The following is an 18,977-nucleotide window of genomic DNA, read 5'->3' as shown; positions in this document are numbered from 1 at the left end:
AAAAAAAAAAAAGAAATTTTAGGATTGTTCTAGTTCTGTGAAAAATGCTGTTAGTATTTTGACAGGGATTATATTAGGTCTGTAGATTGCACTGGGGAGTATAGACATTTTTAACAACGTTTGTTCTTCCAACCCATAAACATGGAATATCTTCCCATGTCTTTGCGTTGTCTTGAATTTCTTTCATGAGTGTTTTATAGTTTTCAGAATATAAGTCCTTCACCTCTTTGGTTAAATTTATTGCTAGATCTTTTACTGGTTTTGGTGCAATTGTAAGTGGGATTATTTTCTTAATTTCACTTTCTGCTTCATTATTAGTGTATAGGAACAGATTTCTATACATTGATTTTGTATCTTGCAACTTACTGAATTCATTTATGAGTTCTGATAGTTTTTCGGTGGAGTCTTTAGAGTTTTCTAGATACAGTATCATGTCATCTGCAAATAGTGAGAGTATTACTTCTCCCTTACCAATTTGGAGCCTTTTATTTCTTTATGTTGTCTGAGTGCTGTGGCTAGGGCTTCCAGTACAATGTTGAATGTTGAATAAAAGTGGCTAAAGTGGACATCCTTGAATTTTGATGGTGGGGACCAGATGTTGGAGTCACCTTAGAATTTGGAACAGAGTCTTTACCATTTACAAAATGACCTCTATTTACACCAGTAACAATGGCAGTCAACTAATACTATAAAATACATTTAAGGGTAGGGCTTTTTCATAAGTGAGTACTTTGTGCTACCCTTGATTTTTTGACGTGTCAGTTATCCTAGTCTATAATCCTCCCCCCACCCCCCTAATTTGTATTTTCTGACCTTATTTTCCATATTCATTTTTGACCCTTTGGCTTTCTTCATTTCATTTATCATTATTAAATGTTTTTTATTGATGCTCGTACTAAGTCTTATTTAATTACTACCTGCTGCCCCATCTGGCTCCTCTCCTTCAGTTGCTTCTCTGCTTCTCCCATAATTCCTCATCTTTTAGTCCCACTTCTTCCAGATTTTCTTCAGTCTCTGATACATCTTTGTACCTCTACTCACCATCCTACCTTTTGCGTGGAACTTTTCAACTTTATAGTTGACTGTCTCCTCAATATATAAATCTTTCCCTTTTTTGTCTTTTGGTCTTCTCAATATTTTCTGACTTACCATCTCCATCCTCTACGTTGTGATGCTGTTTTACAAACATGCTAGCCAGTGAATAATCCATATAGATTTTCTTTGTGTCATTCTATTTGCCTTTCTTTCTTTTTTTTTTTTAAGATTTTATTTATTTATTCATGAGAGACATACAGAGACATAGGGAGAGGGAGAAGCAGGTTCCCCATGGGGAGCCTGTTTCAGGACTTGATTCCAGGACCCCCCGGGATCACAACCAGAGCCAACGGCAGACAAAGGGAGATCCTCAACCACTGAGCCACCCAGGTGCCCCCCTTTCTTTCTTTCTGTACAGAGAACTGGTGACATTGCTTTTCTATGTATTATTTCAGCTAAAGACACAAAAACTCTAAATGTGAATGCAGCTTTGAGGCAGAAGACTTCTCCAGCCATGGAACTGCATTACACTGTTTCCAACACCCTTCTTATGGACGCTCCTCAGAGTTGCACATATCGAAGAACCTGTGAACAAGATGGCAAGTTTGCAAGAAGACAGAGAAACCCTTTTGGGAAGAAGCAACACAAGTGTGATGAATGTGGCAAAGTCTTTAGTCAGAGCTCAGCCCTCATCCTCCATCATAGAATCCACAGTGGGGAGAAACCCTACACATGTGACGTGTGCGCAAAGGCTTTCAGCCGAAGTGCTGTCCTGATTCAGCATCGAAGAACACACACTGGAGAGAAACCCTACAAGTGTCATGAATGTGGGAAAGCCTTTAGTCAGAGCTCAAATCTTCTCAGACATAGAAAGAGACACATGAAAGAAAAAGTCCCATCAGTGTTGTAAGGGAATCAAAGCATTTGCTCAGAGCTTTTTCAGCAAGAGAAGACACAAAGCACGAACACTCCTTTAGTATTTCAGTAATTCTGGTGGGCACTAGTTTGCTTTCAAAAGTCATAAAAGCTACAGGAGAGAATGTAAAATATCTTCTGTCAATGTTGTTTGCTCTCCTGCTTTATCAATACAGTGTCAATTCAAATGTTTGAGATTCTACAGCTTAATTCAGATTTCCATCCCTAGGGTAGCTCTTAAAAAGACATTCTCAAACATGTTCTATTTTCATTACTAACACAAGTCATGAACTAGTACATTTCTTTTTGGACAATTATATTTTCCCTGTTGAGAAGGAATGTGTAAGTTCCTCAGTATAAAAATAAGTGTTTTCCTCAATTCCATAACTCAAGCATTGGGATTCTCAGACCAAAGATTAGAATTTTTGAAATTTTTACCATGTGTTTGTTTGTTTTAAAGAGAGTGAGAGAGCACAAGCAGGAGAGCTGTGGGCAGAGGGAGAGGGAGAAGCAGGCTCCACACTGAGCAGGAAGTCCCATGCAGGGCTTGATCCCAGGACGCTGGGATCATGACCCAAGCCGAAGGCAGACACTTAACTGACTGAACCACCCAGGCACCCCTACCATTTGTTTTTTGTTACTAGATTCAAAATATGAGAATAGGATTGAGGAGGCCCAAAAGAATGTATACCTTTAGACCTGGGCTGAAATGTCCAGGGTCACTGTTAGGTGGAAGAAGAGTAAAGGGACCTACTCTCTTACAAAAATTCACAAAAGCTTACACATTATTGATACTAAGTAAAGTTTTTTTTGTTTTTTAAGATTTATTTATTTTTACAGAGAGAGTGGTGTGTGTGGCAGGGGGGAGGGCAGAAGGAGAGAGAATTTCAAGCAGACTCCCCACTGAGCAAGAAGCCCGATGTGGTCCTTGACCCCACACCCCTGAGATCATGACGTGAGCCAAAATCCAAAGTCAGACACCTAACTGACTGAGCCACTCAGGCACCCTCTAAGTAATATTCTATGTAGAAAAAAAAATGTTTTTAAATATTTTATTTAGTTATTCATGAGAGACACACAGAGAGAGGCAGAAACACAGAGGCAGAAGCAGGCTCCTTGCTGGGAGCCTGATGTGGGACTCGGTCCCTGGACCCAGGATCATGCCCTGAGCCAAAGGCAGACTCAACTGCTAAGCCACCCAGGCGTCCCCCCCAAAAATAATCTCTACAATGTAATTTGGAAATAACTCAGTGAATACAGCAGATTGGCTCTGCATGTCTTAGGGAGTGGCATAAATATAAGGAATGTTATAATAAACAGGGCTATCTATGGGTGCTTATATAACATTCGTGATCATATTAAAATGAAAAAGAGATAAAGAAAAGACAGTTCACATAAGACTGATGGAATACGAGCAAATGTGGCCTGTAACGGAGAGGTACAGCACAGCGTATGTGCGAAAGGAAACCCTTACCAGCTAACAGCTCTCCTCCAGTGTTCAAGTCCCCTTTTCTGCTATACATCAGCTGTGAGCATGTTTCAGGCACCACAAGAGAACCTTTTCAGGGTCATGTGCATTCTTAAGGTTTGTCCCTCGACAAACTATCAAGACCTGAACCCCTGGGTTTTGACGCTCTTGTACAAAATTACTAAAGTTCAGTTTGAAGAGTTCACTGAACTTTGCCCATATGTCAGTCAGATTTCCTGTGTAAAAATAAAATGACTTGTATGTTATTAAAATTATCATGACAGTATACAAATAACGTTCCAAGAATCTAGGGATTCTTGATAAAAACTGTATTATAAGAATATATGCCTCATAATGTTTTCTGTGGTGCCACAGTTAGCCAATATGGAAGCAAACATCAAAAATGGAAATCCTTAGGAGAAGGGAAGAGGGGCCTCACAGTGAACTTCTTTGATGAGGAGCATAAATATTGTACTTTCAGAAAATCTAACCATATCTAATGCTGAGAGTAAATCCAGAAACAAATACGGGATTACTGTGCTCTACTTAGAATATTGATAATATAAGATTGGTAAGGGAAGAGGTGAATGTAAATTGTGATTATAGAATTGTCTGATAGTGATTATACTTTGTAGCTCTAGTGAATATGAATATATATTGGGTTTTGTATATTTACATTTATTAAAAGTGTGAGAATCTTTATTTGGGCTCATTCTCTTTGTAATTAAAGAAAGGAACAAGCCATCTATGAAAGCAGCTACTGCCTCAGACACAAGTATTGTGATTTATTGCATGATTATGGAAAGACAGAGTTTCTTGTTACTATTTGAATAAAATGACAACCTGGAGTGTTCTGAGGGAAGTTGTCTTCAGTTGATGCTGCCATAAACCTTAAGAGATTGTGTTATCTACGTTGTGAATAATCTGTTTCTCCCCCAGAAGGTGGTGTGAGTCATATCATCTAAGTACATGACAAAACTTTGAAAGGTGTTTTTGTGTTACTGGGAGTTAATCATACACTTACCTAGATCTCCTAATGCTAGTTCATTTAAATGGAAATTTAATATGACTTGGGCTAACCTTGATTTTTAAAATTAGCATGATATTAGTACCTCCATTAGATTGATTTCCATAGATAGCAAACACTTTCCAATGAAATTTGTATTTTTATGAATTTCACTTCATCTTGGCCTTTAATAATTAGGTATAATCCTATGTTCCCTCATTACCTCTCATTCTTTTGGAGGCCAGATCATGTATTTGTTACTGCCCTTAAACCCTCCTGTATTGGGAATGTTTCTGGATGCAAAATCCACTATGATGGTTTAAACAGGTAAGGCTTTGTAACCAGAAATCTGGAGGTGAGTTGCTGCTGGCTGTGAATCAGCAGCTGGACAATGGCTGGTCTAGATGTGGTCTCTGCCCTTCTTTTGGCCTTTCCCTCATGCTTATTTTCTCAGATAGGCAAGAGAGCTGATCCAGCTCCAGGAATGACCTCCAGGGTCAGAAGAAAGAGGAAAAGGAGTTTCAGCCACGGCCATCTCCTTTGCTAGGAAAAGTAAAAGCTTTCCAAGAAACTATGGAATTTTCCAAGAAAATTTTGCTTATGTTTCCTTGTTGCAAATGTGTCTGGTAAAGCATGGGTTTCAACCTCTATAGGGAAAGCAGCAGGGCGGGTGGGTTTTGTCAATGACATTGGGTCACCCAACAACAGTGTTTGCCATACTCCTTGGCCATCTTCCTCTTCATGGGCAAATGGCTGATTTTGCCTCCTGTTTACAGGCCAAAGAAACCCCAAAAGATAACTTACAACCTCCTACTATCAAATTTGCTAACCTCATCCATTATTTCCCCTCCTCAGAATGAAAGAAGGGTCTCGCTAGTCCCTTACCATTCAGGACCTGGGCTGCTATCAGTTATTATCCCTCATCTCTCAACATTTAAGTATGGTGATGTGACTAACCCTCCAACTCTATACTATTCTAGTGTTATCTTTATAAAATTTGAGATGGTAGGTAATCCCCTAAGTGAAGGGAAACAAAATGGCCCTTAGCTTTGACTTCTTCATATTCATCCATTTCTTTCAACCAGAATGATCTTTCAAAAACATGCATTTGATCATGTCCCTTTCTTGTTCAAAACATAGACTTCCCATTGCTTTTAATATAAAGTTAACTCCTAAACAAAGCTTTTGAGGCTTTGTGTGATCTGATCACAGCTTACCGTTTCATTTTTTTTTCATTTTTTTCCAGCTTATCGTTTCAGCTTTGTCTCTTGCCATTGCATCCTTCATGCTCTATGCCAAAGCCATTCTGAATCATCAAAGTTCTGCCTCCAGGCCTTTGCATGTGTTCCTTTTGAACTCTTACCAGCTTCTGCACTTAACTAACTCCTTGTGTTTTAGCTCAGATGCCACTTCTTCCAGGAAGCTCCACCCCAGCCCTCCAAGAGTAGGTTAGGGACCACTACCACACTCTTCTACTCATTACATACTGGTATTACATTTATCACACAAAATTTTTTTAAAATACCAACTTGCATACATGGCTCCAAGGAAGAGGGGGAGGATGAATGATACTTTGGGAAGAAATGTCTTGAGATAGCAGGACGCCTGGGTGGCTCAGTGGCTGAGCCTCTGCCTTCAGCTCAGGGTGTGATCTTGGAGTTCCAGGATTGAGTGCCGCATTGGGCTTCTTGCAGGGAGCCTGCTTCTTCCTCTGCTTCTCCCTCTGCCTGTGGCTCTGCCCCCCCCCCCCGTGTGTCTCTCATAAATAAATAAACAAACAAACAAACAAACAAACAAATAAATAAATATCTTTAAAAAAAAAAAGTCATGAGATAGCACAAGGAAAAAATGAAAAAGCCCTCCTGTCTCCTGGAAATGGTGAGGCAAAGAGAAGGTCAGACACAGGTGTTCCTTTACCTTTGCACCCAAAGCCTAGAGAAATGCCAGAGAGGGTTGGGAGATAATTTGAAAGGGGAGAAGGCTGGGCCAACTTGCTATTGAGTGCATTGAGGGAGCAATTGCTGAACAGACTTCTTGTTCTCCAACACTGGACTACTATAAAAATGGCAAAGCAGTGTTAAGCAAAAGGCTCCTACCAGCTAACATATGATTTAGGAGATCTTTAGCAGTTCTCCATGTTCAATGGGGACCCTGGAAAAGAGCTGATTGCATCAACTGGAGAGTTGGGACCATTGCACAAAGTAACTTTGTGGATCTTATAGCCAAGAGCTGCAGGACCCAGAAGGCCCACAATCAGCTCGGAGTCTCAGCCGCACCTTAGAGGGTGGCTGGAACCGATGTGGAGATGACAAATGAAGGAAAAGATATTGGCCTCCAGCCTAGCCAAAAGAACAACTTACTGGTTGCTATAGTTTGGTGAGCAAGCACAACGGCAGACCACTTGTGAAGACAAGAGACTAGAAAAGAAGGACAGTAAGCCCATCTGAGATCCAATCCACAGCACCATCTCACCTAAGTGAATATAAACCCCCTCCCCAGAAATCCAGATGACAGAAAAGGGCAGAACAAGAAATAGCCATTTAGGGAGTTGAACTTAAAATGGACTGAATAATTAAATTCTTTCACCACCACCACCCATACAATGGGGTGGGAATTCAAGAAGCAAAAATATCAGTTATAAAAAATTAGCTCCATTTTCTTTGCATATTTGAGAAGAATTGTGTTTACCCCACCAAATGGGTGCTTATATCTGCTTCTGTGTTGATGCCACTATTTTATGTTTCTTGAAAGCATGAAGTGACTCATTCACTGCTATCTCTGAAGCATCTGTCACAGTACCTGACCTCCAATAGGCACTTAAATACTTGTGGAATGAAAATATTTGCAAACTACGTATCTGATAAGGTATCAATATCCACAATATATAAAGAACTCCCACAGCTCAATGATAACAACAAAACCCCTAAACAATCTATTTCAAAAATGGGCAAAGGACATGAATAGCTATTTCTCCAAAGAAGACATACAAATGGCCAATAAGTACAGGAAAAGATGTTCAACAACACTAATCATTAGGGAAATACAAATTAAAACCAAAATAAGATATCCCCTCATACACATTAGGATAGCTTTGATTAAAAATATAAAAGATAACAAATGCTGGCAAGGATGTGGAGAAATCGGAACACTTGTGCATTGCTGATGGGAATGTAAAATGATGTAGCCACTATGGAAAACAGTTTGATGGCTCTTCAAAAAGCTGAATATAGAATTACCAAATGATTCAGCAATTCCACTCCTCAGTATATCATCCAAAAGAACTAAAAGCGGGGGCGGGGGAGGGGGAACCCATAGGTGGCTCAGTGGTTTGGCCCCTGCCTTTGGCCCCAGGGCATGATCCTGGAGACGGGGTATCTAGTCCCACGTCGGACTCTCTGCATGTAGCCTGCTTCTCCCTGTGCCTGTGTCTCTGCCTCTCTCTCTGTGTGTCTCTCATGAATAAATAAATATTTTTTTTAAAAAAAAGAACTGAAAGCGGGGACTCAGATCCTTGTACATCCATGTTCATAGCAGTATTATTCACAATAGCCAAAAGGTGGAAATAACGTTTTTACTAATAGATCAATGACATTGGTTGGAAGCTTATATAACATGTGAACTCTAGTGTCTGAGCTAATGATCAGCCAGGTAAACATCTGCTATCTTTCCCTATGTAGCTTGGCTGGCTCCAATATATTGCAGAAGGAGTTGTCAGGATGCTAGGTGGAATGTCACTATTTGGACAGGTCAATGGGGCTGCATCAGAACTGGATTAATCCAGGGTGCCTTTGGCTTGGGTCATGATCCCAGGGTCCTGGGATGGAGCCCCACATCAGGCTCCCTGTAGGGAGCCAGCTTCTCCCTCTGCCTGCTGCTCTCCCAGCTTGTGCTCATGCTTTCTCTCTTTCAAACAGATAAATAAAATTTTAAATAAAAAAAGAACTAGATTATTCCATTAGACTGCTTTTATTCACTGCCTATTAACGGTATTGTCAACTGAGTGGTTTTACAGTTTGACTTATCAATACTCATTCAACTCCACATGATTAACCTAAGCCAGTCATGGTAATCCTGTTCTACTTGCAAGTAATTTTGATTTAGGAATGGGTATATCACCCAATCTGGGTCAATGAGACATTAGGGAAAACCTGTTCCATGGTCTCCAGGAAAAGTTTGCTTTTGGGATCCCTGGGTGGCGCAACGGTTTGGCGCCTGCCTTTGGCCTAGGCGCGATCCTGGAGACTCGGGGTCGAATCCAACATCAGGCTCCCGGTGCATGGAGCCTGCTTCTCCCTCTGCCTATGTCTCTGCCTCTTTCTCTCTCTCACTGTGTGCCTATCATAAATAAATAAAATAAAATTAAAAAAAAAAAAAGAAAAGTTTGCTTTCTCTAAAAAGAAGAGATAGAAAAGATGATACCTTTCTATCTCCAGATGTTGTTGTGAGTGGCTATGATGGCAGGCAATGTTGCAACAGCTGGTAGATGAAGCTGACACATGGAGGAAGGAACTAAGAAATCTGCAGAGCAGGACTCAAGTCCTGATGTACCATTCCTTCATATATTTACCTTAGAAAATAAGAAACGTTTGAAATAAGTGACCTAATTATTCACCTCAAGAATCTAGGGAAAAAATAAAAGAGGAATTTGAAACCAAAGTAAGTAGAAAGGACACAATAATAAAAATAAGGACAGAAGCTCTGGTTCCAGGGAAGGTAAGCACATTCCACTCTTGTCTTTCTCCACAGAGAGATTCCCACAGAATCCTGGACAGAGATAAAGAAGCAACTCCTTGAGCAGTAAATAATGCAAGCTGATTTGGGAGGAGGACTAGAATCTGAAGTTCCACTGAACTGCACTGAATTTACACTTTCTTCTTCCTCGGTGTCTCCTAGCCTAGACTCAGCCTCCTAGCCTGAAACCCAGAAGCGCACACAGAGAGAGAACAGGAAGAACTCCAAGGGAAATGTTCTGTGCATGGCCTAAGGAGTAGGGAAGGGGCTCCTAAGAGTCAGAAAGAATGGGAGAAATCCCTTAGTTTTTTTAAAAGAGGGATGTGGGGGAGGGGCAGAGGGAGAGGGAGTGAAAGAATCTTAAGCAGGTTCCATGCCCAATGTGGCTCAATCTCACAACCCTGAGATCATGACCTGAGCCAAAATCAAGAGTCAGATGCTTAACTGATTGAGCCACTCCGGTGCCCCCATCCTGTTTCTTTTTTTCTTCATTTGACTTCTCTCCTACCACAGCCTCCAGGCAATAATATAGCCATGCAGCAACCCAGCAATGGCAGGGGGCACAGAAAGAAATCACCTTAAACTCAGAGGGAGGGGAACCCTTAGCTTTGATCAGAGGAGCTTTGGTTCCAAGAGCATGGTAACAATCTCCGTGGCTTTTATCCTCTCTGTGTCCTATCACTTCTTGACCAGGATGCAGATGTAGTTGAGACAAGAAAACACCAGAGCAAGGAAACTACAGCCCTAACTTTCTAGCTGGAAGACTACTAAGGGAGGCCTCAGGGAGCCAGAAAACGTTAATTGCAAATGGCAGAGAGATCAAGTGTAATCTCTAAAAGGAATATATGAACACCTCCGCTCACCTCTAAACTGTACATGCATGGATCTGACCCTACAGGGCGCAGCACAGGCATTGAGAACTGAGCTACTGGGTAGACTACTTCCCTAGATCCAGACTGGCCACCAGGTGGCATGCACAAAGGACTGGAAATGTTTGAAGACTGAACTGACTTTAGAACTACAACCCACACAGAACTTGTGGCCTGACCCTACCTGGGGCAACTGCCTGCTAAAACAAACAAACAAATCAACTTTCTGCTTAGGACATAAAATGATACCCAGAATCTAATAACAAAATATCAAAATGTGCAGGATACAGTGCAAAATGATTAGGCATAGTAAGAACCAGGAACATCTCAATTTGCAAGGAAAAAGAAAATCAAATTATGCCACTGCCTAGATGACATACATGTTAGAACTATCAGAAAAAGACTCTAAATCACATATTATAACCATGCTTAAGAAGTGTGAATGAATGGAATGAGGAAACATCAGGAAAGAAATAAAGATATAAAGAAGATACAAAATGGAAATTTTATAGAAAAATAAATTGCCAAAGTAAAACATACACTGGATGAGCTCAGTGGAAGAATGCAAATGACAGATGAAATAGTCATCTATATAGATCAACGGAAATTACACAATGTAAACAACACTAGGAATAACAGATTGTAAAACAAAATTCTTAATGAATGTAAGCACAAAAGTCCTCAACAAATATTATCAAATTGAATTCAGCAATGTATAAAAAGAAGAACATACCTGGACCAAGTGGGGCTTATCCCAGGACTATACAGTTGGCCCAGTATTCAAAAGTCAAAGCAATCCACCAGAGGAGCAGTTCCAAAAGGAAAAACCACATGATCATATCAACTGATGCAGAAAAAGTATTTGACAAAATTCATCATCTATTTATGTTACAAAAACAAAGTAACTTCCCCAGACTGATAAAGCGCATCTATGAAAAACCTAGAGTTCACCACACACCAATTAGAATGGCCAAAATGTGAAACACTAACACCACGAAATGCTGGTGAAGATGTGGAGCAACAGGAACTCATTCATTGCTGGCAAGAATGCAACATGGTACACACACTTTGGCAGTTTCTAACAAAACCATATTTTCACCATATGATCCAGCAATCATGCTCCTTAGTATTTATCCAAAGGAGTTGGAAATGTACATTTACACACAAATTTGGACACCTGTTTTAGCAGCTTTATTCATAATTGCCAAACCTTGGAAGCAACCAAGATGTCCTTCAGTGGTGAATGGATGCATAAACTGTGGTACATCCAGACAATGGAATAGTATTCATTGCTAAAAAGAAACGAGCTATCCAGCCATGAAGGGACATGGAGAAACCTTAAGTGCACGTTACTAAGTGAAAGAAGTCAATCTGTAAAGATTCCGCTATATAGTGGACTTCCTGGAAAAGGCAAAACTATGAAGACAAAGAGATCAGTAGTTGCCTGGGGGTGGAGGAGATGAAATAGGCACAGCTCAGAGGATTTTTAGAGCAGGTAAAATACTCAGTATGATATCATAATAATGGACTTATGTCATTATACACTTGTCTAAACCCATAAAATACATAATACCAAGAGTGAACCTTAAGGTAGACCATGGACTTTGGGTGATTATGATGTGTCAATATAGGTTCATCCTTGGTTAAATATGTATCATTCTGGTAAGTGATATTGATAATGGGAAGGCTATGTATGTGTGGGGCCTGAGGGCATATGGGAAATCTCTCTAATTCCCTCTCAATGTTGTAAACCTAAAACTACTCTAAAAAAATAAAGTCTTATGCAAAGCAAAACAAAAACCCTAGAGTCCGTATCATGCTCAGTTATAAAAGACTGAATCCCTTCCCCCCATGACTGGGAACAAAGAAAGTGTGTCCAGTCTTTCCATTCCTACTCAACATTGTATTGGAAGTCCTAGCCAAGGCAATAAAGCAAGAAAAAAAAGTAATATAGTTTGGAAATTAAGAAATAAACTTTCCCTTTCTGTAGATAACATGATTATCCACATAGAAAATCCACTGAATCTATAAAAATGCTTCTAATGGAGTTGTGATGGTTAATTTATGTGTCAACCTGACTGGGTTAAGGGATGCTCAGATAGCTGATAAAACATCATTTCTGGGTATGTCTGTAAAGGTATTTCCAGAAGAGATTAGCATTTGAATCAGTACACTGACAAAATAAGTTCATCCTTAGCAATATGGGTGGGTATCATCCAATTCCTTCAGAACCTGAACAGAACCTGAACAGATATGGGTGGGTATCATCCACTTCCTTCAGAACCTGAACAGAAGCTGAACAGAACCTGAACCTGAACCTGAACAGGGCAATTTTGCTCTTTGCTTTAGCTGAGATATCCATCTTCTCCTGCCTTTAGGACAGCAACCAGACTGAATTATATCAACAGCTTTCCTATTTGCAGACAGCATGCTGTGGGACTTCTCAGCCTCCATAACTCCATAACTGAATGAGCCAATTCTTTTTTTTTAATTTTTATTTATTTATGATAGTCACACAAAGAGAGAGAGAGAGGCAGAGACACAGGCAGAGGGAGAAGCAGGCTCCATGCACCGGGAGCCCGACGTGGGATTCGATCCCAGGTCTCCAGGATCGCGCCCTGGGCCAAAGGCAGGCACCAAACCACTGCGCCACCCAGGGATCCCGAGCCAATTCTTCTAATAAATGTTTTTATAAATATGTTATATATCCTATTGTTTCTGTTTCTCTGGAGAACCCTGGCTAATACAGGAGTTTGTCAAGGTTGAAAATAAAAGTCAATACACAAAAATCAATTGCAGTTGACACCTGAACAATATGGGATTAGGGGCAACAACCACTCTGCACTATAAAAAATACATGTATAATTTTTGGCTCCCCCAAAACCTACTCCTAATACCCAAATTTTGATCAGAAGCATTACCTATAAGATAGTCAATTAACACATATTTTTTATGTGTGTTTTATACTGTATTCTTACAATAAAGTAAGCTAGAGAAAAAATGGTATTAAGAAAATCATAGGGAGGTGAAAATACATTTACAGTTTTGTGCTATATTTGTATATAAAATATCCTCATATTAGCAGATCCACATAGTTCAAACATATGTTGTTCAAGGGTCAGCTGCATATTTTAAATATGGGCAATGTACAATTAGATATTTTAATATATCATTTTAAATAGCCCATAAAACCAGTTAATGCTCAGGAATAAATTGAACAAAATGTGGGCATGATTTGTACATTGAAATCTACAAAATGTTAATGAATAAAATCAAAGAAGATCAAGTATAGGAAATATAGCCAATACTCTTATAATAACTTTGTATGACTCCAGATAGTAACTACACTTATTAAAGCGAGCATTTCATAATGTATATGAATCACTACGTTATACACATGAAACTAATATAATATTATATGTCAACTATTCTTCAATTAAAAATAAAAATTTTAGGGGCACCTGGGTGGCTCAGTGGTTGGCGTCTGCCTTTGGCTCAGGGCGTGATCCTGGGGTCCTGGGATCGAGTCCTACATCATGCTCCCTGCAGGGAGCCTGCTTCTCCCTCCTCCTGTGTCTCTGCCTCTCTCTCTATGTCTCTCATGAATAAATAAAATCTTTTAAAAAAATAAATAAAAATGAAAATAAGTAAAATCAAAGATCAAAATGAATGACAAGATATGGTATATTATTAATGGGTTGATGGACTCAATATAATTAACATGCCAATTGTCTATAAACTGATCAATAGATTTAATGCAATTCTGATAGAAATTCCAGTAGGATATTTTTGTAGATATAGGCAACTAATTCTATTCTTTTAAAAGATTTTATTCATTTATTTAGAGAAATCTATTTCTATTATTTAGAGAGATCTATTTCTCTTTCTGCCTGTATCTCTCTCCCTGCTTGTGCTTTCTCGCTGGCTCTCTCCTTCTCTCTCTCAAATAAATAAATAAAATCTTTTAAAAATTAAAAAAATTTTTTAAAAGATTAAAAGGCAATTGAATGGAAACAAAATAAACTTCTTATCATGGGATGCCTGGGTGGCTCAGCTGTTTAGCGCCTGCCTTCGGCCCAGGGCATGATCCTGGAGTCCCGGGATTGAGTCCCACATTGGGCTCCCTTAGAGGAACCTGCTTCTCCCTCTGCCTATGTCTCTGCCTCTCTCTCTCTCTCTCTCTCTCTCTGTGTGTCTCTCATGGATAAATAAATAAAATCTTTTTAAAAAAGTAAACTTCTTATCAAATAGAACTGGATATTTATATGCAAACCCTCCCCCTGACACAAACCTTCAACTTATAATTTGCACGTTATACAAAAATTAATGCAAAATAAATCATGTATCTAATACTAAATATAAAAATATAAAACTTTTAGGAGGAAGCGTGAGAGAATCTTCATGTCCTGGTGTTATGTATTCTTAGCTATGACAACAAAAAACACTAGTTATAAAATTTTAAAATGGATGAGTTGGAGTTCATTAAAATAAAACATTTTTTGCTGTGAAATACACTATTAAGAATAAAATTCAAACTACAGACTGGGAGAAGTATTTATAAGTGACAACACAAAAGACTTGTATCTAGAATATTTATAAGAACTTCAAAAATTTAGCAGTAAAAAAAAATTTTTAATGAGGTGGCATTGGGGATGGGGGTCCTTGAACAAACACTTCCCAGAAGAGCATTTATGGATGACAAATAAGCAAATGAAAAGTTGCTCAACATCATTAACCTTAGGGAAATGCAAATGAAAACCATGATGCGATATAATCGTATGCATATTAGAATGGCTAAACAACAACAACCAAAAACACTAACATAACACTTAGTACTGGTGAATATGTTGAGCATCTGGAATATTCATACATTGCTGATGGTAATGTAAAATGGTACAGCCATTCTGGATAACAGTTTGGCAATTTCCTATAAAAGTAAGCATATACTTTGTGTGTGTGTGAGAGAGAGAAAAAGAGAGACCTAAAATCTCCTTTAATTGTGGATCTTCATTATAATGTTTAAACATAGCTGTCAACATATTTCCAGTTGTACATTTTATATATTGTTCCCCAACATCATTCTCTAGGCAGATTCTCTAGAGAGGGTGAAAAAGCCATATATAAAAAATACATCATACATATTATATATATAATTTTTATATGTAATTTTAATGCTTATTTCCCAAATTCATATTTTATATGTCATATATTATTGATTTTGGCTCAATTTTCAATTTATTTAAACTAAAAAAATAAAAGTCATATATATTAGCTCCAGCTGCTATAACAAAATACCATAGACTGGATGGCTTAAACAACAGGAATTTATTTCTTACAGTTCTGGAGGGTGGGAAGTCCAAGATCAAGATGCCAGTGGATTTGGTTTTCTGGTGAGGGCTCTCTTTCCAGCCTGCAGATGATCACTGTCTCACTGTGACCTTATGTGGTGGGGAGAAAGAAAAAGAGAAACCAAGCTCTCTCCATCTCATCATATAAGTGCACTAATTCCCCACCCTCATAACCTCATCTAAACCTAATTCTTTCTCATAGGGCCCATCTTCAAATACCTTCACATTGGGGGTTAGAGCTTCAACATGTGAATTTGGGGGGGGGGCACAAACATTCAGCCCACAAAACTATATGACTCAGCAGTCCCTTTTCCAGATATTAACTCTAGAGAGATCAAAACTTATATTCACACAAAGCTTATCCATGAGTATTTATAGTATCTCTATTCATAATTGCCTAAACCCAGAAAGCACCCAAAAGTCCTTCAATGGTTGAATGGATAAACAAACTGTGATAGCTGCAATAAAATGAACTATGGAGACATGCAATAGCATGGATGAGTCTCAAAGTCATTATGCTGAATGAAAGGTATGTAAAAATGTATGTACTTTATGATCCCATTTATATTGCACTCTAGAAAAGTCAAAACTCTTTTGATGGATAATAAATTAAGTGCTGCTATGGATTAGGGATGTAAGAAAGTTGTGAGTATATCCTGAGGTAGTTTTATGGAATGATGAAACTATTCTGCATCATAATTTTGGTGGTAGTTTCACAAATCTATACATGTGTGTTAAAACTCATACAGCTATATGCCAAAACAAGAGTCAATTTCACTGTATATTAATTGTTTTTTAAAAAGGAGAACTCTGTGAAATAGACAAAAATAATTGAGCAAATAAAGCCAAAAGTTAATTCCTTAAAAAATTAATAAAATTGATGAACTAGAAGCAAACTGATAAAGAAAAGCAAACCTAAAATTACCAATTTTAGGAAGGAAAGAGGGAAGATCACAACTGGTCCAATAGACATTACAAGGATATTGGGAAAAAAAAAAAAAAAAGATATTGGGCAGCCCGGGTGGCTCAGCGGTTTAGCACCAACTTCGGCCCAGGGTGTGATCCTGGAGACCCAGGATCGAGTCCCACGTTGGGCTACTTGCATGGAGCCTGCTTCTCCCTCTGCCTGTGTCTCTGCCTTTCTCTCTCAGTGTCTCTCATGAATAAATAAAATTTTTTAAAAAAGGATATTAAGGAAATAGTATGAACAGCTTTATGCCAACAAATTTGACAACTTACATGAATTATAGGAATTTCTTGAGAGATACAAACTATTCCTCTGACATTTTATTGACCAGAACTGAATCATATGGCCATTCCCAGCTACCAGGAAGGCAAAGTGAGTATCTGGCAAAGAGAAACAGAATGGTCATGGATGGCTTAACTCAATCACAGTTTACTGCCTGTGGCTGGGCACAGTAATCAAAAAAATCAGCAAATGAGGGGGAAGTTTTTTTTTTTTTAAAGATTTATTTATTTGAGAGAGGGAGAGAGAAAGAGAAAACACGCACAGAGGGAGAGGTAGATAAGCAGACTCCCTGCTGAGCAGGGAGGTGGAGAAGGGCTCCATCCCAGGACCCTGAGATCAAGACCTGAGGTGAAATCAAGGGTTGGATGCTTAGCTGACTGAGCCACGCAGGAGCCTGGAGAATGCTGTATGTAGGGAATTAACAGTGCCTGTCACGGGTTTTTAGCTACTTGTCATCTAAAGACTCCTGGTGCAATGCACTTATTGGCTGAAACAGAATCTTTAACCACTGTATTTTAAATGCCCAGAGGGAAATACTTCTGAACTGATGGGAAGGACTGAGAGCTTCAAAATAATTGTTACAGAAAAGCCTAGAAAAGATTATTATTATTATTGAATGAAATCTAATTAACAGCAGGTCTGAAGGTCTGTACTTTCATTTCAAGGTGAAAACTTTTCTTACTTTGCTTCCTCTGTCTTTGGATGCTTCTCTTCCTCTTCAGCACACTACCTCATGTAGGTGTGTCCCCCACACACACCCTGTATTCTGTTCTTTTGCTATAGCACCTTTTTTTTTTTAAGGTTTATTTATTCATGAGAGACACAGAGAGGTAGAGACATAGGCAGAGGGAGAAGCAGGGTCCCTGCAGGGAGCTTGATGCAGGATTCGATCCCAGGACGGTGGGATCACGACCTGAGCCAAAGGTAGTTGCTCAACCAGTGAGCCACCCAGGTGCCCCTAGTGTAGCACTTTTTTTTTTTTTTAAGATTTTATTTATTTATTCATAGACACAGAGAGGCAGAGACACAGGCAGAGTCGGGGAGGGAGAAGTAGGCTCCATGCAGGGAGCCCAACGTGGGACTCCATCCCAGATCTCCAGGATCGCACCCCAGGCTGCAGGCGGCGCCAAACCGCTGTGCCACCGGGGCTGCCTCCTACTGTAGTACTTCTTTACTGCCTTATAAATACTTGGCTTTTTGTTCATTTCCTAAATAAGACTGTGATGTTAAAAGAAGGAATCATGACTTCATTGTAGTCACGTCTAGGTCTCTGGAACCCAGGTAGTATCTATCTGGTTTTGGTTTTGGTTTTTTTTACCATTAGTTAATGAATGAGATGCTTTTAAAGCAAGGTCAAACGATTCGGCTGGTAAAGAAATGAGCCTTTTTTAGATTTAGACAGATCAGTACTTACATAGACTGTGAAACCAAGAGTAGCCAAAAGGTACCGGCTCCTCATGAGCTATTGTCTCACACTAAAAGGATAACACCAAAACAAAAGGAATCAGATGACTTCAGCCTGAGATGTGGGATGCCTTGTTTCTAAGGGGCTAATGCTGTGCTGTAGCTTAGCCTTTTTACAGTCTCAGCTGCACACCAGGTCACAGGTGAGGCAGAAAGCTTCATCACAACCCAGCAAGCAATGAAGAACTGTGTCATGACAGCCTCCTGCCAAGACGAGGACCTGAGTGGCAAATGGCCTTCTTGTAGCTCCTCACAAGCCTCTCATGTTCTCACATTCTGGGAGGATGACAGGTGTTTTGCCAACACTCAAATCAGCTGCATGCTCACCTGCATGACCTCACAAATCAGCTCACCTATATGACCTATGTAGGTAGGTATGTGCAAGGTTGTCCAACACTGGGATGGAACTATTCCTTACTCTCTGGTTGCTCAGAAGAACGTGATGCTCTATCTTGACTGTGTCTTTAAATTGGCAACAGGGACCACCATTCAGGAAATAGCCCACATAATGGGGCTCAGAAGGACGGTATTTCAAAATGGATGTTGTGGGTCCCTGCCCTCAAAAGAATAAATTAGAGAGGGAAGACTCCCTGTAATTTCCATTTACTCTCTTAGAATTAGGAATAATAAAATCCCAAGCAGTTTTATAAAATTTTGCAACACTTTCAACTCCCCCAAGTGTTTCTGTTTGATATTGTTTATCTTTTTTGTTCTCTAATATTAATCAGATGTAAAAACTCTTAAAGCCAAACAAAATAAAACAAAAATGCCTTGAGCTAGTCGTTAGGGTCACAAAAGAGGGAAAGTTGGGAAGAGGACTGCCTGGATGGCTCAGTGGAATAGTTGACTGTCTACCTTTGGCTCAGGTTGTAATCCTGGGGTCCTGGGATCG

The 18,977-nt window shown here is 39.4% G+C and overlaps 1 protein-coding gene across 1 annotated transcript in view; it reads left to right on the top strand.

Annotated features, from left to right (window-relative positions):
- The window catches only part of LOC121487486, an 84,481-nt gene that overhangs the window by 5,601 nt on the left and 59,903 nt on the right, over nt 1–18,977 (top strand). Inside the window, exon 4 of the mRNA XM_041749267.1 lies at nt 1,491–1,941. Within this exon, the coding sequence (XP_041605201.1) occupies nt 1,491–1,941 (451 nt within the window). The remainder of the gene's footprint in view (nt 1–1,490; nt 1,942–18,977) is intronic.

Source organism: Vulpes lagopus, chromosome 1 (genome assembly GCF_018345385.1).
Source record: "Vulpes lagopus strain Blue_001 chromosome 1, ASM1834538v1, whole genome shotgun sequence".
Lineage (NCBI taxonomy): Eukaryota > Metazoa > Chordata > Mammalia > Carnivora > Canidae > Vulpes > Vulpes lagopus.
The sequence above is the reverse complement of the archived record's forward strand: the minus strand, read 5'-3'. Positions and strand labels throughout refer to the sequence as shown.